We start from the raw sequence: 24,377 nt of genomic DNA, 5'->3' as shown, positions 1-24,377 counted from the left end.
TATTAAAAGATTACCATTGTTTAAATTCTCATTGGTAGGAGGCCAATTACATAAATCATGGAACATCTATACAGTGAAATGCTTTCAAGCTGATAGTAAATTGGTGCAACCACTATGGAAAGCAGTATGGAGAAGGTTATTTATAGGAAATAGTCTCAACTTATATTGTTTGTAAGACAAAAGAGCATGCATAGAATATACATTAAATTATTTTTACTGTAAGAAAAGGGATAATACAGATGCTGTATATACATAAGATATGTTTAAAAGATAACATTAATTGGTTTCACCTGGAGAAATTGACTGATGAGGGACAAGGGAGTCTGAGAAGGAGAACCTTTACTGTGCACTTTTTTATATCCCTTGAAGTTTGGGCTCTTAATGTTTTACCTATTTAATTATTTTTAATTTAAATAATGTAAGTACTGTAATGAATCAAAAAGTAGACTAAGATATCAATTAACATATTCCATATTTAAAACTTTTAGTATTATTTGCCTTAAGTAGGATCAATGTGTTAAAGAAAGTGATATTTCATCCCAACATTAAGAGTTACCTAATCACTAGTAAGCAAAAGCTGAGAGGAACAGCTGTGCATATGTCTGTGTGCACACACATGGAATTCAGCAGATTCAGTCTGGCATAGGAAATTCCTGCATTAAATTAACAGAAGTGGAAGGATGGTCTCTAAATCCCATAGCCAATCAGGCCAGCAGGGCATAGTGAAATAGAATGGGATTTGAAGGCTTCAGACAAAAGTTCAGATATCCTAAATTTACTTGATTTTGATTTATTAATTTGCAAAACAGGGTTATGTCCATCTACCTGTAGGCTTGTTATGAGAATTAACAATGATTTGCATTATGTCTAGAGATGCCTGTTCCATTATATTATTTTTCCAGCTCTAGAATTCCATGAATTAATTTGTTCCTGCGGGGAAAACTGAAGTCAAAGGGTGAATTTTATGGGAAGAACTTCTCTTTGCAGTCTGAAACACATAACTTCCTAGAATTTTATTAGCAGTTCTCTAGATAATCTAGCTCCCAGCTACTCACATATAGACTCCATAGTCAGTACTAGAAATGAGAACATCTGACAGGGTATTCCACTCTGTTGGGGTAGCCTGACTTACATTTACTTGCTTGGAGATTTACTTTCATTATTTTTCTTAGTAGGATAATAAAACTGTATTTAAATGTAGGCCTGATTCAGTTAAACTCTGTGATGCTCATGGCAATTTGATAGCCATTATTCAGTTATTTTCTACAGGACAAATTTTCTGTATTTTTTAACAAGGTTAAGTCCATTGTATTCTAATTTACCTGTAGACAAGTCTCATCTACATGATAGTCTCTGACACATATCCTGGGGTCATTAAAATAGTCTCTGAAATTTCTCTGACACAGCTAGATTTAAATTTTGAGAATGCTTAAAACATATAAGAAGCAAATAAAAAGTTAAAAAAAAAAAACCCAAAAACCTCCTTTACCTGCATTTCACTTGGATTATTGTGAGATCTTCCAGTGGCTAACTAAGAAGGGGAGCCATGTATCCTAATAGTATGCCAAGGACCAGGGATGCTGGGTGCTCACAATATAAGATCCATAAACTATTCCTTCTATTCCACCTGTCCAATGATGGGGAAAGCTTTATACTGGCATGTGAGGAGCTCGATAAAGGATAGTTTCCTCTGCCAGTGAGGACTGTTAAACTTGGATTAGATTCAGAAGAAAATAATTAAATCCATTCCTCTCCTGATCTCTGAAAATAAGAGTGGTCAATTACCATTTTAAGTGCCTCATGGAGAAATGCCATTCTTTCCCAACTTTTTTGCCCTCTTCTCCCTCGTTAACACTGGCTGACTTCCTTGACACATCTTTCTACACACTTCCTAAAGCTGTTACAATATTGTAAAACTGCTGTTCTGAAAATTACAGGGAAATATAACCAGAATACTTTCTCAGAACCTTTTTATATCAACTTATGCTCTACTTGTTTGCCCACAATCAGAAATAAAAATTACAAGTTGCCTTTTTGCAGCAAGGAATGGGATGAGGAAACCAGTTTTAGAAATTTCCCTATTGCAACATTTATAAATAGCATTACCAGGCAGGTATTTTCAGGTAGCATTAGCACAACACTACTCAACGTCAGGAAAATTTCTTATTTTGAGTTTATGAGAGCTTTAAAAAGCAAAGAATTAAAATTATTTTTGACACATCCTTACTTTCATTTTTGCCACAATCTGTAGTCCTAAAAAATGAATGTTTATAAAATCATGTATATCACTTAATTTCCTCAGGGAAAAGCTGTGTGAACATGAGTGTTTTTTTTTTTTTTTTTTTTTTTAGTTGGACACAATGGCTTTACTTCATTTATTTTTATTTGGTGCTGAGGGTAGAACCTAGTGCTTCCCATGTGCTAGCCAAGTGATCTACCACTAAGCTACAACTCCAGCCCAACCATGAGTGTTTTTATGATTAAGGAAGAGGTACTTCATTTAGATTGGTGGTTTGTATCAGAGAGTTCTTTCTGTCAATTACTAATACTTCTGGTACAAGGTGAGAAGAGTTCTGGAGAAAAATCATAATACAGAATTTCTTCCAGATTTCTAAGTTAGCATGCATTTTTTAAAACAGCAAAACAATGATATGGAATATAAAATAGCAAAAGAGCATGTGAAAGGTCTAATCTTCAAAATCTAGGGATGGAACCACCATATGACCCAGCTATCCTATTACTTGTTTTATATCCAAAAGAATTAGAGTCAGCATGGAATGGGGATACACGCTACCCATATTTTATAATAGTGCAGTTCATAATGGACAAGATATGGAACTAGCCTAGGTGTCCATCAACAGATGAATGCATAAAGATAATGTGGCATATATACACAATGGAGTTTTATTCAGCCATAAAGAAGAATGAAATTATGTCATTTGCAGAAAATGAACAGAACTTGAGAGCATTATATTAAGAAAAATTTGCCAGACTTAGAAAGTCAAGGGTCATATTTTTCTTTCGTATGTGAAAGCTGGAGAGAAAAAAGCCAAAAAACCAGGCAGGGGGAAAGCTCATGAAAATGAAAGGGAGATCAGTAAAGTAGAGGAAAGGGACAAGGTGCAGGGAGGAGGGAAGAGAAGGGAAAGGGAAGGTATAGGGGAATGAAATTGACAAAATTATATCATGTGCATGTAAGAATATATAACAATGAATCCCGCTATTATGGGTAATTTATAATGCACCACAAAAACTAATTTTTTAAAAAAGTTCTACCATTGAGCTTTGCATACAACAAATACACAGTAGGTAACATATGGAATTGCTGATATTTGACCACTTTGACTTAAGAAAACAACAGTTGCACAAGATTCAAGCTAATATTAACATCCTTCCATATTTAGTTGATGTCAGAATCCCATTAATCTAAGCCATTTTACTGAGAGGAGTGCTCATCTTGGGAACATTATGGTCATTAGCCAAATTAAGAAAGTAGCTTTGCGTGACCTCAGTAGAGACTGGAGCCAAGTGAACCTAAATATTTCACCTCAGGAGAGTTAAGGAAATGTCCTAAAATCCTCACACATGATTTTATTATATAAGTTCGCAGGTTATTGATAAGGCAGCAAAATAACAATAGCTGAGGCTGATATTGTTGTGGAGAGAGACAAAGAATCCAAAACAGGAGAAGGAGGAGGAAGAGAAGAAAATAGAAGAGATAGAGGAGAAAACTAGGGGCAAGGGAGAAAGAGAAGAAAGGAGAAGAAGAAAGAAACACTTTTAAAATGTAGCCAAGTGTACATAGCCAAGTGTAATTTGATTTGGATCCTTTGTATATGGCCCTATAAACTGCTTTACTCTACTGGGATATTATTATATTAAAATAGCATGTTTGCAGTTCTGAATGTGCATTAACAAGACAAATTTAAAACTGACTTGGAAAGCTATGAAAGTCTTTGTGCATTAAATAACCTCTTTGAAAATTTTACCTCATTCCCCAGTCCTCAGAACACACTGAAGTGTCATACAAACACATGAATGACTGAAAGCAAGTCAAACTACAACTCTCTCCTTTGGCAATATAATTGAGAAGTAACCTTACAGCTCAGGATGTATTTTTAGATTTTCAGAAACAGGATCAATTTTTAAAAAGTTATTATATAAGCAACATTTTAATAATGAAAAATTAGAAAATCTAATTTTTAAAAACTCAGATTGAAAAATCTGAATATCTCTTTGAAAAACATACAAAAGAAAATGCCACAAAGACAGGATGCTTATGTCATCTTGGTTTATTCTATACCCTTAGCACCTAGCACAGGGGCTGGCACATAGTTAGCAAGGATTAGTATTTACTAAAAGAGTGAATGGCATAAATGAAATCCTAGGTCTTGCATTAACATTTGACAATTTCTTTAATTCATTAAATACCCTTTGTACACAAGAAGCTGTTCCACAAAAATTGCCCAGTTTCTTACCTACAAAATTAGGGGGTACACAAGGTGTTTCCTGCATCCTGTATTAACATTCATGTTCTTGTAAACAATCAAGCCAGACAATGTCTGGGGAAGAGAGCAAAGGGTAGGGATCTCTTAAAAACATTAATGGGTAAGTTAAGACCATTAATGCCTGGCTTGGTTCCAGAATGGCCTTGGATGACATGTGACTTTGATTGATGACTTTCACCCATCTCTCTGAAACTACTTCCTGAATTTGGCTTAGGGCTCCTGTGTCACTTGTTAAGCTCTTCTGACACAAATCCAGAGGAAGCCGTTCATTGGCAAGTGCTTATTCTCCCCTATTGTGCCAAAGAGAATTATTCATTACCATTTTATGGAAAGCCTAAATCATATTTCCAGGAGAACTGGGAACTTGCCAGTTCATTGGACTTTGTTGACACTTATTTTATTTTCCCCCGTAATCACCTGCTTTAACCAAAGACTTTGAAATTCCAAAGGAGTCACTTTATCATTTGCAATCTCCTGAGGAAAGGGTGTTTGTTTTTTAAACAAAAACATCTTAGGTACAGAAACATGGTTTGTAGGATTCATGCTACTTATTTTTGTCTTATACACTTGTACTATGGACTATTTGGTTAAGAAAGTGTTATAAAAAGTTGATCTGTTAGCCTACTTCTACTACTGCCTTGTCTAATGCAGTAACCATTAACCATTTATTTAAGTTTAAACTAAATTTAAGTTCAAAAAATTCAGTGCCTCAGTAGCACTAGCCCAGAATGCAAGTACCCAGTAGCCACATGTGACTGGCGACTACCTCATTGGACAAACATGCATCTGTAACATTTCTATCATTGCAGAAAATTTTATTGGGCAGCAATGATAAGGATTCTCTCCTTGACTGAATGTGAGTCATTTTCTTTTGAGCCTTATTCTCAACTAGACCCTGGGTCTGCTTATTCAGGCTTTAGTAAGAATTCTGCATCTTAGCAAGGATACTCCACCCTTATTATATGATCAAATCCCTCATTCTTCATCTTTTGTATCATCCTGGCCTTCCTCCAGCAAGATTCCTGTCAAGTTCATTTGTGCAGAACCCCCCCTGGCTGCTAATGTTTCCGCTTAGTAATTTTCCATCCACTGATCTCCATCCTTTTCCTTGGCTATATATTCCCACTTGTATTTGGAGTTATGCTCAACGTCTCCCCATTGCTGTGATATACCCACTGCAGTAGTCTCTCTTGAGTACAGTCTTCCTGACCATCTTTAAAAAGTGTCATGAATAACTTTTCTCTTTAACAGTATTAGTCTAACTTTTTAAAGGCCAAAAAGTAATCAAGTTATTTTCACTTTTAATTTTAGAAATTACTTATGACCTAAGATGGGAAAAGGATTGACCAAATTTTCACTAGTACCAGGTTAAAACAATTTCCCAAGAAATTATGGTAGTTATGAAATACTCTTGGAGATTCGAAGCCCATAACCTCTAGTGGAAAGGTGATGTTGCCACCCAGGGAGACTTCCAGGAAAACTCAAAACTTCTTGGAAGCCTCAGGTACTGCCAAAGGTCACAGTTCATCTTCATTCCAATTAACTTTTCTGTCAATGCTGAGGGATCCAGACTTAATATATTAAACATCTAACAAAGCATTTTAGAAATTCCTGGGGAATTTTGCCACAACACAATTTTTCTTGGTTGTGCTCCAATATATCCAGGACTAGATTAGTCCCTAAATGAGCAGACCATCAGGCCCAACTCTCCTCCTGGATGCATGCAAAAATGCTCAAGAAATTTTGATTTGTAGCTCATCCAGGTCAGTGCAAATTACCATGTGATTAGTAACCCCCAGCTACAGTTTGCCCAAATAATTTTGGGGTACCACTGGTCCATTACTAATGCAACCAATAATTAAGGAATATTTAGTGACTAAGAAAAGGCTAGTATTTGAGTTCTTTCTTACTCTGACCCTTGGATTATCTCATAAAAAATAATATTTTTGAAAGAAAAATGTCTAGCTTTAAGGATTTAAAAAAGCAGATGGGATAATTATTTTTAAAGGTTACAATCTTGACTTTCATACTTATATAAAATGACTACATGTTAAAAATTTTAGCTTATTAATTAATGAGAGAACCTATAAGATATTATGACCAATTTGGGAGAGAATTCACAAAGCAGACAAATATATAAGTATATCAGAAACACCCAAAATGTATCTGCTTAATAGATGCAAAACTGGTCAATACCCACAGGGAAATAATCAGTTACATTCTACTCCACCATGCATGTGGGCTCTATATTTTTATGATCAAGAGACATTTACATCACTATCAGTCTTCTACAACTTAGAGTGGTCCAAAATTCCAGGAAATATCCCAAACAACAGAATCTGCCTGGAAATGTGTGTTTTAGATAATGCATAGTTTTCCCTACAAGACATCTATCTACTCATCATCTTGGACTATATATTTTTTTTTTTCTGACAAATACTTTCTATAAGTTCTATAATTTGTCCATGGTTCTGTCCTTTTGATTTATCTAGTGTTTTCCCAAGTTAACCTTGTTTGAGAGACACTTGAGGTGCTTTCCTCTTCTTGATTCAAAAGTACAGGAAAAAGAACAGACATGTATCTACTCAAAACTGCAAGTTAAAAGTCATGGAAAGGGTCACAGTGAGCTTGCTGGGTGGTTAGAGAGAAACAAAAGAAAAGGAAACAAGGTTTAAAATTTGTGTTATAGGGAGATTCAGACTTTACCTCTGAGGGTTTGATAAATGAGTCTGGAGAAACAGATGAACAATAGATTAACAAGAGAAAACCCATAATAAAATTTGTTAATATGAATAAGCATGGAAGCCAAACAAAGTATGTGAACTCAGAGGGCCTGGATGATTGAGCTTAACCCTAACCTAACCTTTTTTCTAAGGAGGAGAGATTTGGGGAATATAGGCTGTTTATAGGAGTTGTACATGATCTTTGGAAAAATGAATAGACTCAAGAAACAGCAATTACCTTGTCAGTGATTCCTTTGAAGATTTGAAAGAGACTGAGAGATAATATGTTGTGATAAAATCTGTCCAGGTATGGTTACATCCCTCAATCTTCTTTCCCAAGACTGAAATTTCAGAGAGAAGATGGAGGGCCCTGTGTTTTTCCTGATGGTCCTGTTTAGGACAGATGTGGGAATATCAGGATAAAGACTGTTCCAGCATCTGCTGCCCTCCAAGGACCTTTAATTTAAAATAAACAGCATAATAGGGTACTATATTCTAGGTGTTGTTTTCTAAGATGTTAACAATAATAGAATTAAGCCCTTTTTGCAGTTCCTTATTTCCTTGGTTCTGGCCAATTGATTTTTAACAGATATTTTGACTTAATAACAGTTTTTTGGGGAAGAGAGAAAAATTTAAAGGGAAAAAAGGTACACTTCTTTAAAAAAGATAGTAGTGGAGTGTCCTTATTCCTACTATGGCATATTGTTCTTTCAATAAGGAAAGATTTAAATCTAAGCCTTTCACATTCCTCTGAATCACTTCTGTTCATCATTTATCATGCATATCATGTGATCATTTCACAATGCATTTTCTGATTGTAACCTTTTTAGTGTTTTTTGATTGAGGGAATCATAAAGCATTTCAAAGAATGTTGGAATTCTCTACATTTCCACCTGATTATTTTAGTAGTCTATCGCCACACTCTTACCTTCCACACACACTTCAACTTAATTATATACCTAAATTTTTTCAGGTAATTTGAAAGTTAGGAAGTTTTCAGCAACTTAGCACCTAGCAAAGTCTTTAGCATAGTATACATACATATTTCCTGCCTTTGAAAGCAACAGGATTTATTTTGAGAGATTTGGCAAATTCTTCTGCTTTTAGCTGTACTGCTTGGCACCCAACAAACAATTCTTTTGTATATCCCAAGGGCAAAAGATTTATCTCCTTGAACAGATTTATCTATTTGCACATGTCTTCTATTCTTGGGTCCTTTGTAAAGCATTTGGTTGTTACTTTGCAAGAAAATTAGTTCGTTCATTTTTTGAGTGTTGGGTATTTTTTTTTTACTTGGAGTACATTTATATCCTCCAGTGCCCTTTCTGTTCTCATCTGCATACACAGAATGCCCTATTAAGGGCAATTCCAGATTCAAGTTTAAGGACAGCTATGAGAGGCAGCACCAGTGGAAATAAGTCCACTGAGGGAACAAGAATTAACAAGTAGCTTCAAATTCACAACTTGCCCCAGCTGTGACACCTGCATAAGAAATGACAGCTGTGTCACAGCTTGCCTCTCTGCCTGAGGACTGGCTGACTTCTTTGGATAATGATTATAAGATTTATTCCAATTTCAAAACAGTTAAAATTGAGGTAGACGAAGAATACAATGCATGTTTCATAATTTGCTAAATTACAGGTTACTAAAATACGACTTTTTTTTCACAAGATGGTGACTTTTCTGTTTTTGGACAAATTCTTTCTCAAATTTTCTAGCTTCATTGCTGCTTATCTAACTTAAGCCTTTCTCTTAGAAAGTCAGGAAACAAAGGCCTAAAGATTTTGACTTGTGGCAAATGTTCTTGTTATGCTAATACTAATCAGAATTAGAACAGTGGTTAACAAACACTCAGTCTTCCAATCTTTGGCAAAATAAAAAAAGAGAATTTATTAATTCAAATATATTAGCTTTAAAGGACTGTCATTTTCATTTTGAAATGTTTATTCTTTTGTGTGATTCTAAGAGACTTTTTTTTGGGGGGGGGGGGGTTGGTTTTGTTTTGGGTTTTTTTGGTACCAGGAATTGAACTCAGGTGCACTCAACAACTGAGTCACATCCCCAGCCCTATTTTTTGTATTGTATTTAGAGACGGGTCTCACTGAGTTACTTAGCTTCTCACTTTTGCTGAGGTTGGCTTTGAATTCTCAATCCTTCTGCCTCCTGAGCTGCTGGCATTACAGGCATGTACCACCACACCTGGCTTGGTTGGGGTTTTGCTGTGGCTATTGTTGGTTTGTTTTTGCCCCAACTCCAATGCATTCATAATCAATAGAAATTTAGCCACCCTATGTTGGGTTCCTTCAATATTTTAAGATATTTAAAAAATTGCTAATCCTCTGCATGCAAAAGTCTGAAAATTAATAGACTGGAGGACTTACTTCTAAGACAGGGTTCCTTGTGTTTAGCTCTTATTTCCTATGTTTTTCACTGCTAAAGGAAGGAACATTCTTCAGCCAGTTTTCTCAACTGCTAAAGAGCACTTCCACTTTTTCCTCAACTTATAATTATGAAAACATTTTTTAAAAATTTGAAATGATTGAGTTGTTAAGAAGTCAACAAGGCACATTTATAAATAAATGTCTTTGGCTTTTTTTGTTGTTGTTGTTTTGTTTTTGTTTTTTGCAGTACTAGAAATCAAACCCAGGACTTTGTGCATGCAAGGCAAGTGTTCTCCCACTGAGCTACATCCCCACCCTCAATCTCCTTACAAATAAGATTAATTCCCAATGATATTTTTTAAAGTATCTGTTTTATAATGCTGGTTTTAGCCTTGTGATTTCTTGCACTTCAATTACAAGATGATTTAGTTCCCTGTTTTAAATGAAGTGTTTTCTAAAATAATAAACACTTACACACAGCACACAATCAACCCCTACCACTGGCATCACGGAGGAGAAATGCAAGAATTAATGGTAGTTTATTCGTAGCTCAATTACTTTTTCCTTTTCTACTACTGCAGCATGATCTACTCCTGTTCTGGTGCTGCTGCCCCTTGTGATTTTTATAAAAAGGCATTTTATTCACTTGCTTGAAAATAATAAATCTCCAATGTAAGTCTCCAAGTGAGAGAAGCTCATTTGAGAATCTATTGATTATTATGATTAAGAGTGAGGTCTGCCATTTTGTAGATTGATGTTAATACAGTAATGTTTGAGTGCCACTTTTGTGACCGTTCAAGGTGGTGTACCTGTTGTTAATGTATCACATGTCCAGTCATTGTTTTGTGCCAGTGCTGGTGACAATACCACTTTGTCCAGTGGGAAAGCTGATCTCACACTCAATAAGGAAACACTTTATCAAAGGGGAAAAAAATGGAAATGAGCCACTACCTATGGCCTCAGGTTAAATTAACCTCAAGAACTCAAAAGCTGCAGCAACTCTTATTGTTCATTCTAATGCAACATCTTGTGCTTAAATATCTGTGCTGTATTAATTCAAAAAATATTGATTTGGCACCTACTATGTATAATGCAGTATGTGCTTATTCCGATCAGCCTAAGACATAAAAGATGAATACCTTCTATTTTTGCCCTCAATAAACCTAGGAAGAGATGATACATACATAGAATTATCTTTAACAGCAGGAAGCAGTGGTGTGCACTATTGCAGATATAGAGATAAAAAAAAAAATAAGATGAAATTTCAGAGGAAGGGAAAATTGCAGTTTTACCTGAAGGATCAGGAGGGTATTCATGAAGGAGGTACAATTGGAACAGAATCTTGAGGAATGGTTAAGTTTTGAACATATGAAACTAGGTTGGGGTAATTTAAGAAAGAAAAAGGGCTACATAAACCATCAACAAAAGAGAGAAATTCTGAAATATGTTTTGCACAGAGGAGTCTGGCTAGAGTTGTAGAACCCATGATTGAGAGTAGTGGGTAGAAAGTTATGGTGGGTCACAGTGCAAAGGAGTTTCAAGACTAAAAATGTTGGACTTCTGTCTACAGCTATGAGGGAACTTTTGAGGTTTTCTAAGTAAGAAAATAACCTGGCCATATGATATCAAGATTGATCTGGAGGCTATTGTTATGTTGGATTGAACAGGGTAGTAACCAGAGTTCAGAGAATGACTGGGAACCAGTAGCATAGTCTTTGAGAATGCATCGGGAGCAAGGACCACTGTTGTGGCTATGGACCGAGAGTCAGGAGAGGTACCAGAAATGCAGTGTAGAATAAATGTTGACAACCCATTAAACATGAGGGGGAAAGCGATGAGAAGAGTCAGACTGACATTGTAAAGATATAAGTGAGTTTGATTAATAAATAAAGGGATCCTGTTTGAACTATTTATGCAAAGTACTCCCAAGAGTTGAAGAATAAATATCCCATGAACAATTAGCAATGTACATCACAAATAAATATAAAAATAAGGCCAGAAATGGAATTTTACTTTTAGGGAGGATAATCTGAATAGATATCATAGTCAATGTATGTTTGTTTTGAGTTTTCAGTGGTTTACTTCCTACTTCTTACTACTGAAGAGAGAAGTGAGCAGGGTTAGGGTTGGATAGATCCATGGGAACTTCTATACTCATGAGGGAGAACATGGAAAGGAAACCCCCACCCCTAGCCAAAAAGGACCTCCAAGCTTTCAGGAGTAATTAGAGACAACAGAGGTGCAGGGAGCCAACAACCAGGAGTAAATAGTGGAGGCTGGACCAGGCTAGCAGAGGTAATATTGCCTGAAACCTAGAAATTTGGCCTTTAATGGAGGAAGGGTTAGTTAACTATGGCCAAAAAGTACATTTTTAAAGCAGAGTTCTTTCAGTCTTTTATCAAAATGTTTGCTGGCATGAACTACTGCTGCTATTTCACAGCCACAGGCTCCTAACATCCTAGCAGAACATGTAATCAGTGGACTGCTGCTTACTGCCCCGGAAGAGCCCTCGCTCACAAACATACGGGTGCTTTTCTAGGAGTCCTCTAGAAGCCCAAAGATACCTAAGTGATTTTGACATCACTACTCCCTCTACCCCAGAAAGGGAAACATGCACAGCTGCAGGTCCAGCATATACTACTTCTACATCTGGACCATCTGATGTAGACCAGGGGTTTTTAATCTGAGGCCATGTGAATATCCTGGCCAGATATAATTTTCAATTATCTACATTTATGTATTTTTATGAAGGGTTGATTTACCCTTCTCCGTATTCTTAAAAGATCTCTTTTCTTAAAAAGGTAAGAACCACTGTAATAGGTTTTATACTCCTGCACAATGATGTGAATTTCCTGAGGACAAAAACCTGTTTTTATATATTTTCATTTCTTCATCTTACCTCTATGATCATAGATAATGGTGCTATATTAGATGGCCAATAGCAATGATAAAATACTCATTTTAGTTCTATAGCCTCTTTTTTGACTTGGCAAGTTTACCTATGAAATGTATTTTCTCATAATAATATCCAATGTTAGTATAACTTGTAGCTTAAAATGAGTAGTTCACACGTTTTTTTCGTTTATTTCTTTAACAGTTTTGTTATGCAGGGACTAGTACTTTATTTTTACAAATGAGGAAGCTGAGGTTGAGAGGATGCACGTGACTTGTTGAAGGTTATACAGCATGACATCACACCTGGGACTTAAATTCAAGTCTTGTTCCCCAAGTCTCATGTCTTCCTGCTTATCAAACACTGGAGAAGGAGTTTACTTTAGTGGCTCCTCAGCCACTGTAGGGGTGTCCTGAGCTCCAGCCCTGACTCTACAACTTCCTATATGACATTGGTCAAGTTCCTCACCTCTAAGACTGCATTTCCATTTATAAATTGGGGGCAATAAGCGTTCCTTCTCACAGAGTGATTACAAAGTTTAAATAAGATAAGTACTTGAAAATGTTAGCTGTGATTATCTCATGATATATTCATTTGTAAAAAAAAATGCTTATAAACATATGATGAGTCAAACTTTGTTTTCTGGAATGTATTGATTGGTAGTACATTGTTCTTTGTTTTTTTTTAATGAATTTTTTATATGTTTTTATAAATATTTTTTAACTGCCTGAAATATGAGCTCGTCCTAAAGGCAGTGGTTTCTTAATAACTCCATTATCGACTGACAGAAACAACTGTCATCTAGTGAATTTAGTTTCTTTGTTTTAGACCAAACAACAGTAAATGAAAGTAATGAGGCCGAGATTTGGGCCTTCAGCAAAAATGGTATAGTGTCGTGATTAAGATGATGGACTTTTGAATCTGACTGGATTTGAGTTCCACTAAGTAGCACTACAATCTATGCAGTAAATACCAGATATGGCTTAAGTCCTTGTTTAACTTACAAGAATACCTGCTAAATGTCACCTGAATCTAGAGAGAGAAAGCTCTGTCTATTCTATTTCTACCTGGTCCTGGAGTTTTCTGGAGCACAAGAAGAAATGAGAATGCTCTGGCATTTGTAGCCTTCCCATGGTGGTGGGCTCTTTGCACCTGGCTTCTGTCCCAGGGCTGCCTAAGCTACACAGACTGCTCTGTCCCAGTAGCAGCCAGGGCATTAGCAGCAGGGGTTGTAATAGTTCATATTGACCCAGCCTTCATACAAGTCAGAATTATTCAAATCTAATTAAGGTTAGGGGAGAGGAGGTAAGGGTTAGGGGAGAGGAACTTGGGAAAAATAAACAAACACTTTTGACTCAAAAATGTGAAAGACTTATAAACTGACCAGGCAGTACTCTGAAATAAGAATTACAAATATTACAGGACTGATGAGGATCTTCTGATGCAAAATCCTGTTGGAAATGAACTGTTCTTCAGTTAAATGTGTATGCACTCTCTTATTTGATTAATGGAGACCGTTAATGCTGAATCCTAATTAAAATGCAGTTTTCCTAATATGTTTATTCAATGGCAGTTTATATGTTGCTTTCCAGATGCCTGTAGTGACAGAGTGGGAGAATACAAGGAAAAGAGGGGATCCTGTCCCCAGTGTTTGCTGGTCACGGTATTTGAGGAGAGACAGGGCTTCTGGAATACTGGCATGTTGAGAGGCAAAAATAGGACTCAGAAGGATGGGGGCAATAATGCTTTCTTTTCCCAAGATAAAATAGGACCTTGATGCCCTTCAATTTGGTTCAAGAATTATCTAATCCTGATAGTTAGAAATGCTCATTTCAAAAACAACCACCAGTTGGTTGGTATAAGCTGATGATAACATAAGCCTGAGTATAAATAGCAAGAATTCAACTTTATTCTCAACTTTGGCAGGAGGTTCCTCCCTGCCCAAAGATTGTCGCTGAAAACAGCAACCTCATATGGAGCCAGCAGGTCAGGAACAATTCACAAGGTTGTGCTGAGTCTGCTCCTTCTCTGTCTGGTTTATCATTGTCAGTGAGCTCTGCAGCCTGGGCAGAATAAACTGAGACTTGTGGCAGATGTGTGTCCAGTCTCTTTCCATCAACTGGTAACCCAGCTGCAAGGCGTATTAATTTAATACATTGTAGTAAATGGGTAAAGCCACATTTTCAAACACCTAATTTCACTAGCTCATCTCAAGCCCTGTAAACATCTTTGGGATTTCATTACCCTTGTCCTAGAACTATGTACCCTATTAGAAGCTAGGGTAAGTTGGTTCAAAATCATGATCAAAATATGTGTGGTGAGGTGACAATGTTATTAAACTAGCCTCACGAAGCATGACTTTAGAATTACCTGTATAAATTTTTATTTACTTTTAACCTCATGAAGGTGAGGATCATGGTTATTTTATTCCTGGAAGAATCCTCAGATCTTAGCAATCTTATTTGTTTATTTGAATATTAATTGGATCATTAGAAGTAAGACTTTCAAGGTGGGGGGTTTAACTTAGTAGTGGAGCATGTTGCATAGCATGCATGAGGTCCAATTTCCAACACCAAAAAATGAATAAGAAAAAGGTGAACTTCCTAACACATCCTTTAATGAGGTTTTTGTTGTAGAGTTATTAATACTGTGTATGTTTAGAAATGTTTGCCTCACTTTACAAATTTGCTAAGAAATAATCTCTTATGTACTTACCTTTTACTCTATTTTTTTGAGACAATTGGCAATTGATAAGCAAATCATTGTTTTCCAGGCTTGAACCTATTCCAGTATGGCTTTCCTTGGACTATTCTCTTTGCTGGTTCTGTACAGTATGGTGGTAGGGGCCACTTTCTCTGAAGAAACCATTGCTGAGTTGTCAGTGAATATGTATAACCATCTTCGAGTCACTGGGGAAGATGAAAATATTCTCTTCTCTCCACTGAGTATCGCCCTTGCAATGGGAATGATGGAACTGGGTGCTCAGGGTTCCACTCTGAAGGAAATCCGTCATTCAATGGGATATGACAGCCTGAAAAATGGTAAGGGGGCTTAGGTTTAATTTCTCAAGATGGTTTGGCTTTAACTTTGAACTCAGTTATGTTGTCCTATGTCAGAGGCGGCAATGTTTACTCAGGGCAAGAAATGATCTTAGGAGATGACAGGGCTGGAGGAAGGATTAGGAAGCAAGAACTATTAATTTGTTAATTCCTGGCTCCATCTTGGCTGAGTAAATCTAGATAAATTATTTCTTTTCAAAATTATTATCATTTCAAAAAACCCCAAAATGATAAACAAAAGCAAAAATAATTCTGGAGTTTCTAGTCTAGAAAGACCTGTATTCATCAATTATGATACAAAAAAATTAAAAATGACAACAGTGATGAGTGCTATAAAGGCAAGTTGGTTTTCTGAGGATATCAGACATTTTTGCTTAAAATCAACTTTACTTACTGCATCAATAGCAATAAATTTTTTAATAAAATTTTTTGAAATATTATATTATTATTAAAATTCTAAGTATTAGATAAAATTTCCAACCAAAAGATACTTTATAATCATTTTGATATGATGTATGATTTCTATTTTAAGGCTTCCAGTATACATGTGAATTAATTCATGAGAGAGTTAAAAACTGAAACAATTTCCAATGGATTTTCTGATCATGAGATTTAAAAAGTCTAGTGAGAATAAAAGTTAAAGGAATATCTTGAGTTTTAAACTTAATTCTTGCTGATAATTTCCAAATAAGACCAATTTAATGAGAGTAACCTGAGTACTTTGAGAACAACTAAGAAAAAAAAAAAAAAGAAAAAAGAAAAAAAAAAAACTCTTACTTTGTAGATTCTATCAAGATAATGAAATATAAAATAATATCAGTTGATAATATTAAGCTGCAAAAAGTTAATTTGAACATCCAGAATTGATAGAAGCATTGAAACCTCTTTACCATTGCCAATGAAGGAAGTATCCTGCTGTTTTTCCCTTGGGTCCCTGTTCTCCTAATGTCCCTTGCTGGTTTGTAATGTTCTTTCACTCTTGCCATATTTTCCCACTAACAAACTTGTCCTTTGTCATCTTGCAGGAGAAGAATTTTCTTTTTTGAAGGATTTTTCTAACATGGTGGCAGCTGAAGAGAACCAATATGTGATGAAAATTGCCAATTCCCTCTTTGTGCAAAATGGATTTCATATCAATGATGAGTTTTTGCAAATGATGAAAAAATACTTTAATGCAGAAGTAAATCATGTGGACTTCAGTCAAAATGTAGCAGTGGCCAACCACATCAATAAGTGGGTGGAAAATAACACAAATAGTATGTTCTTTCTTTCTCTAATAGCTTAGTTTTAAGCATCTTTTACTTCTGAAAATATCTTGTCCCTCACTCTTTTCACATTTTGAATGTTAGGTAGCATTGAGTTGGGTATGTAATGACAATTTTGTGTAGACTATAGTCCATTATAGAAATGTAGCTTATGAATGAACATTTAAGGAAGAAGCTAGGTCTTTAGGCATTGTAAAGGATTTGGGCACTAATCAGTTGAAATCTGTGCTCTTATTGATGGGTGTCTGAATAGTAATGGCAACTACTATATAGAATGTTGCTTGAGCTGACCAATAAATTATTACTAGATAGAGTGGCAGTGGTTACTCTTAGCAATATGATTAAAATAGAATTAGAGAGTTAAAATCAGAGTTTAAAGATGTTTACTGACTTTTGTATCATAGAACTTAATTGATAATAAAAAATTTGAGTAAGATTTATTTTTTAAAAAGCAGCTCCATTGGAAATTAGAAAAAGATACATTAGATTTTAAATTTTATTTCTAATTCATATTTTTAAATGTAATTAAGATTTCCAGATATTTCAGACTTTATCATTTTATTTTCCAATTTTACCAGCAAAATAAATGAAATTAAAATCTAAAAAGTAAGATTAATTAAGAAGTAGACTAACTGTTCATTAAATAAATTCCCCAAATAATGGTAATCTAAAATTTTATGTTGGAACCAAAAAACCCTAATAAGATACCCTGAATGCTATAATTTACAAAATACTGAGAAATCCTCTACCTTAAGAATTCCTATGACCAAGAAAATGAGAGACTACAGAGCAAATTTTGGTCCTGTTTTTCAACTATGAGATTAAAATGTAAAATAAAAGATATGCACTTTAGTGGGTTTTTTTGCATTCAGAGAATAAAATTAAGAATAATAACCTCCCTGAAAAAGGTCAAACTATTAAAATCTGTTGGTTTTCAAACTCTTTTATGCACATTTAGCAAACAGCAAAGACCCAATATCTTTCAAAATAGATTTGAGCATTTCAAAAGATAGAAAACAATGCATCATGAGTTAAATTGGCTTTCACTCACTTAATTTTGCCTCTTCAAATGCAGTTGTTGCATTGGCAGGAAGATGTCCAATATTCTCTGAGGGAAAGTTTGGATTGGATAACATTTAATCAACTGTTCACTTGTAAATTTAGAAACATTTGAGTGCTTACTTTGTGTCAAGAGTGTCATATGCATGCACTATTGCAGCTAGAAGGTAGTGAAGCCTGAGGTTCTATTGAATGTGGTTCTGTAGTTTGGGTGTCAAGATGACGTTAAGTTGATGTTAGTATTATGTTAGCACTGTTGTTTCCATACCCTTAATTGCTAATTCTATAATCACATACATGTGTAACATTTCTTCCTTTGAAAGATACTTTTAATTTTAAATTTGGTATATAATTTTTATGGGCCACTCTATCAATTAGTGGATTCATAATCTTTTGGTTCCCCCTTCAATTTTCAGTTTAACATGAATTTTCATCTGTTTATTTTTCTCTAAATAGATCTGCTAAAGGATTTGGTGTCCCCAAGGGATTTTGATGCTGCCACTCATCTGGCCCTCATTAATGCTGTCTATTTCAAGGGGAACTGGAAGTCACAGTTTAGACCTGAAAATACTAGAACCTTTTCCTTCACTAAAGATGATGAAAGTGAAGTCCAGATTCCAATGATGTATCAACAAGGAGAATTTTATTATGGTAAAACATTTTGGGATTTTTTTTTTCTTTCTTCTTGCAGCATATTGACAAGTTTCTAAGAAAGGACATGAAATATTCATTACTCAAACTCTTTGTTGATCTAATTTGGGCTACAATTCCGTTTCCTTGGCTGCATTTTCAAAGGCTTGTAATTAGATCTTGAGTGAATATCATACGCATTGACAGTTTTCCAATATGTTTCTTTAATTTATAAAACTGATCACACCTGCCGAGTGGGCTTTATTCATCCAAAAAAATCTGGCATTGTGCAAGAATGTTCTGATTTATTCTATAAATCTCTGACTTTGGAAAGTTTTTAGTGTACTATGTGACTCACTACAGATTTGAGTTTCTTAACTACCTTGGATTTATGAGCATTCTTCTCATACAAGAACTTTTCTATTCCTTTAAAATTTTGATTTTAGATATGTGTCTGTGTGTTCACACGTAATTGTTCCTTCATAGTTTTGATTATTGAGAGTTGAAATTTGCAGTACAAAGATAGTATTCAATCTCTTTGGCATTATTTTCAAAGATGTTTTACTGTACCCTTCAGAATTTTAGAATACTATTTCTTCCTATATACTAAATTGAATTGTAATAATTTGTTAAGTCATAAGCCAAAATGCATTTTAAGCCAAATATATATTAGAATAGTTTATTCTATTTCAGAGTATGTTTTAATATTGAAAGACTATAGTCAGTTAATCAAGTTAACAGTCAAAATGTGAAAGAACAATACCCATTTATATGAAAATCAAAATGTTTAGTTTGATGTCTAAAAAACCTACATCCACTGTAGGAAAATATTCATAACAAAAGGATTGCACTTATTTTTGAAAATGGAGGAAGTTTAAAGCAGTAGGACAGAAGTTTTTTGTTGTTGTTGTTATTGTTGTTGTTGTTGTTTTTTAATATTTTTTAAAGCCCAGGTAATTTGGCTAAATTCATAGAACACAAAGCCAGTTTACCTCATTTACCAAATTACCTAATTTGGGGATCTTAATCATCATAAATATACTAGATGACTCTTGAAATATGCTTAGATTTTATTTCAGCTGTGCCCCCTTGGCCTTACAACCTGTAGTTGTGGTGATATCAGAGTACCACATATTTCAAAGTCAAGTTTCCCATTCTTTGAAAATAGGCAGATATTGGTAAATGAGATTTGTGTCCAACTTGGAGCCAGGGCTTTGTTTTTCTAGCCAGAGTTTTCATTGTTGCTAATGATACCTTTAAATGTATTGAAAAATCTCATTAAAAAAAAAAAAAAGTCTAGAGAATATGTCATAGCTATGTGAAATAACTCTGGGGATTTAAAATTAAATAAACTTTGCAGGACTGAGGAATCATTTAAATTTCAGGGTGTATTTTCAAATGAACCTTCTTTTTTTTTCAGATGCCAGAATTTCTTATTTCATACACAGTAGAACAAGAAAGTTATAACAAATTTAAACTTTTTAAAAATATGGGTCTTATATGATCTTTCTTTTCTTTTTTAGGGGAATTTAGTGATGGCTCCAATGAAGCTGGTGGTATTTACCAAGTCCTAGAAATACCATATGAAGGAGATGAGATAAGCATGATGCTGGTACTGTCCAGGCAGGAAGTTCCACTGGCCACTCTGGAGCCATTGGTCAAAGCACAGCTGATTGAAGAATGGGCAAACTCTGTGAAGAAGCAAAAAGTGGAAGTATACCTGCCCAGGTGAGGGGCTCCTGTGTGACCCCTCCCACAGTATGAAGGGAGGGCTATCAAGAAAGGTTTGACTCAGAAAAACTATTGCCACTGTTTTTGAATTTTAAGTGTCCTTCTCTCTCTCCTCTCCAACTCTTCCTTCTTCTTCTCTTTCTCTTGCAGATTCTTTCCATACTCAAATGGTCCTGCCCAGAGACATATATTCACTTATTGATTCATTCAGTACTATATGCCAAGACCTAGGTTCAGATATGATTCAATAGTCTTAACTTCATTCTAGAAGTATTTTTCAAGCAATTATCTCTAAATTTCATTCACAGTCTTCTGTAAATTGTTACTAAGGTTGATTACACCTCAAGAGAAAAACATCTCTGTGGGGGGTTCTCCTGTCACATCCAGTGTGAATGAGGAAAAAGGTTTCTATTGGACGATCATGCCAGCTATTGATTAATCACTAAGAAACTTATCTAATTAAATAAACAAAAGAGCCAATAATCTTTTTAAATGGAAAGGGGTGTGATGGATTGGGCCATGCCAAGAGCTGGCCTCAAAACAAGATGGAGAAGACCACCTTCCGTTTATTTATAGTCGCACAGGTCAAAGGAAATCTGTTCTGTGAGGAACAGGATGGGGTAGGGTTAGGGAAGCCATTTGCTTAGAGAATTAGTATTTCCTCAGGGGTGAGCCACCTCTGTACAGGGTCACCTACCTATCTGAAACAGTCTCTCATGACTGCCAGTTCCTGGGAATCAGACTTCTGTATCCCTGGCCTGATTCTGCTAAACATGGATGGCTTCCCACACATTTCTGTCATTAAGAACTGCAAGAAAGTCACTGTGCTAAGTTTCAAGATATAACCATAAATGAGCAAGTAGAAGCAGCTCTGCTCGGAATCCTTCCTGTGGCTGAAAGAATAAGATCCATGCTACCGGAATATCCTGACTACCGTTCACTCCCTCAGACTCACCTCTGGCTACTCAATACCTCAACATTTTGTAGCATGTTCTATCTGTGTGCTTTTAGTTTTGCCACATGCATCATGTCCTTTTCATGTCTGAGTCCCCATTTATTTGTATTGACCAAAATGTCCTCCTCACATTTCTTTGCTCCAAATTGTTTAGCCTTCAGGATCAACTTGGACACTGTTCTTCTAGAAAGCCTTCCATGAATTGCCTGTTGTAGCAGGTGACTCTCACTCTTACTTACTTTTGCACCTCCATGTTATTACCTGTTACCATCCCACAATAACATTACCTTTTGTGAGTCTTGCTTTCCTCCTGTGATTTCTTTAAGAGTAGAGCCAGTTTTCTGTCCCACCACAGGGACATGGTAAATGAAAATATTTACTCTATCTTTGAGTACCTTAAAACCTTGTAGGAAATCTACATCCATTACACACACAACCTATCTATGGACACAATATGTATATTTAGACTAGAAAACAAGATACACCAATATATAACAGATCAATCTATGTGTATATGTGGTAGCACAGTTCTAACACTCATCCCAAATTAAGAAAACTGATCAAATATGTTCATATATGAACATTGGAAGGAAGTAAATAAGACAATAATATTACAGCTGAATTATTAAAACTCATTCATTCATTTTTATTCAGACTTTAGGAATTTTCATTTAAAAGGTTATGTCTTATACTGGACCTGGTGGTGCATGCCTGTAGTCCCAGTGGCTCAGGAGGCTGAAACAGGAGGATCATAAGTTCAAAGTTGGCCTCAGAAACTTAGTGAGGCACTAAGCAACTCAGTGAGGCCCTGTTTCTAAATAAAGTTCCAAAAAGGCTGGGGATATGATTCAGTGGTTAAGTCCACCTGAGTTCAATTCCCAGTACCAAAAAAACCCCAGTTATGTCTTATGTAAATGTCTATTTTTCCAAAAACTTAGTTCACTTTTCTGTATGTTAAGGAGATCTATTTGAAACTGCAGATATTTTTGGCTACAAAGTTATTTTTTATATTCATAATCTACCCAAACATAATATATAACCATACATGTCATTGTCTGCTTATAAAAAAAGTAATTAACAACCCAAATTGCTCAATTATTTTATTTTTGACTAGATTAATATGCATCATTTTCTATGACAATAGTTTTATTTATTTTTTCTTTTTTATTAGAGTTTCACAGTTATACGTAGTAGTTGGGTTCATCCTAACAAAGTCATATGCGTGGAAATTGATTTCAGTTCATGATCCCCACCCTTTTCCCTTCCTTTTTCCCCGCCCATCCTCCTTCCCCTCTCATCTTCTTTTAGACTTTCTCTTGCTTATTTGTATCTACTTATTTGTATTTGATTGCTTCTTTCTCACTATACATAAAAGTAAAGCTCCTTGTGGTATATTTATATATGCACATAACATGATTTTTAAAGAATTCATTCTGCATTACCTCCCTTTACCCATCCTTCCATTCTGCCTCTTAATCTCTTTCTTCTATGTTACTGATCTTCCTTTATGTTATCCTATCCTTCCCTCCCCCTTTCCTTTATTTTACTCTTGCTTCTGCATATGAGATAACATTTAAACTTTTGAATTTCTGAATTTGGCTTACTTCACTTAGCATGATTTTCTCCATTCTCATCTATTTGCCTGCAAATGCTATAATTTCATTTTTTTATTTTGGCTGAGTAGAACATATTATATATGTAATATGTACATATAATATATACATATACATATCACAATTTCTTAATCTACTCATTTACTTATGGGAACCTGAGTTGATTCCATAATTTAGTTATTGGGAATTGTGCTGCCATAAACATTGAGGTGGCTATATCACTGTAATATGCTAATTTTATATCTTTTGGGAAAACACCATGGAGGGGATAGCAGGGTCATTTGGTGGTTGTTTCCTTGGTTGTCTGAGTAATTTCCATACTGCTTTCCAAGTGGTTGGACTAGTCTGCAGTCTCACCAAGAATTTATGGTTGTATCTTGTCCCCAACAACCTTGCCAGAATTTATTATTGTTTGTATTCTTGATCATTGCCAGTCTGACTGGGGTAAGAGGAAATCTTGGTGCGGTTTGATTTGTATTTCCCTGATTGCTAGAGATACTGAACGGTTTTTCATGTTTGTTGACCATTTGTGTTTCTTCTTTTTGCGAAGTTTCTCTTCAGTTCTTTTGCCCATTTATTGACTGGGTTATTTGTTTGTTTTGTTTGTTTGTTCATTTTTTGGTGTTGTTTTTCGAGTTCTTTGTATATTCTGGATATGAATCCCTTATCAGAGGAGTAGCTGACAAAGATTTTCTCCTATTCTGTGGCTCTCTCTTCATGCTCTTCCTCATTTTCTTTGCTGTGCAAAAGTTCCTTAGTTCAATGGCATCCCATTTATTGAATCTTGGTTTTATTTCTTGTACTTTGGGGGTCTTAAAGAATTTTGTGCCAGCACCTATGTGAGGGAATGTTGACCATATGTTTTCTTCTAGCAGTTGTAAGGTTTCTGGTCTAATTCCTAAGTCTTCAATCTGTTTTGATTTGAGTTTTGTGTAGGTTGAGAGATAAGTATCTACTTTCATTTTTCTACATATATCTATCCAATTTTCCCAGCACTATTTGTTTGAAAGGCTGTCTTTTCTCCACAATATATTTTTGGCACCTTTGTCAAATATCAGACTATTGTAGGTATGTGGATTTACCTCTGTGTCTTCTATTCTGTTCCATTGATCTTCATGTCTGTTTTGAAGCCTACACCATGCTGTTTTTGTTACTACAGCTTGTAATATAATTTCAAATCAGGTATCGTGATGCCTTCTGCTTTGCTTTTCCTTCCTTAATATTGCTTTGGCTATTCTGGGTCTCTTATTCTTCCAAATGCATTTAAGAATTGTTTTTTCTAATTATGTGAATAATGTTACTGGTATTTTGATGAGAATTGCATTGAATCTGTATATTGCTTTTGGTAGTATGGCCATTTGAACAATATTTATTTTGCCTATTCAAGAACACGGGATCTTTCCATCTTCTAAGTTTTTCTTCAATTTCTTCAATGTTCTTTAATTTTCATCATAGAGGTTTTGTACCTCCTTGGTTAAATTAATTCCCAAGGTTTTTACTTTTTTTAAATTTTTTAAAAAAGTTTTGATTATTGTGAATGGGATGGTTTTCCTGATTTCT

General features: G+C 35.2%; 1 protein-coding gene across 2 annotated transcripts in view; it reads left to right on the top strand.

Moving 5' to 3' along the window:
• The window catches only part of SERPINI1 (serpin family I member 1), a 93,997-nt gene that overhangs the window by 47,049 nt on the left and 22,571 nt on the right, over positions 1-24,377 (top strand). Inside the window, exons 2-6 of one of the 2 annotated variants that reach the window (XM_079156394.1) lie at positions 13,928-13,989; positions 15,279-15,546; positions 16,590-16,820; positions 18,345-18,539; positions 20,042-20,246. In XM_079156394.1, the coding sequence (XP_079012520.1) occupies positions 15,297-15,546; positions 16,590-16,820; positions 18,345-18,539; positions 20,042-20,246 (881 nt within the window). In that variant the 5' untranslated portion in view covers positions 13,928-13,989; positions 15,279-15,296. The remainder of the gene's footprint in view (positions 1-13,927; positions 13,990-15,278; positions 15,547-16,589; positions 16,821-18,344; positions 18,540-20,041; positions 20,247-24,377) is intronic. The other variant, XM_079156393.1, reaches the window with a different exon arrangement.

Source organism: Sciurus vulgaris (genome assembly GCF_902686455.1).
Source record: "Sciurus vulgaris genome assembly, chromosome: 10".
In the NCBI taxonomy this organism is placed as follows: Eukaryota; Metazoa; Chordata; class Mammalia; order Rodentia; family Sciuridae; genus Sciurus; species Sciurus vulgaris.
The sequence above is the reverse complement of the archived record's forward strand: the minus strand, read 5'-3'. Positions and strand labels throughout refer to the sequence as shown.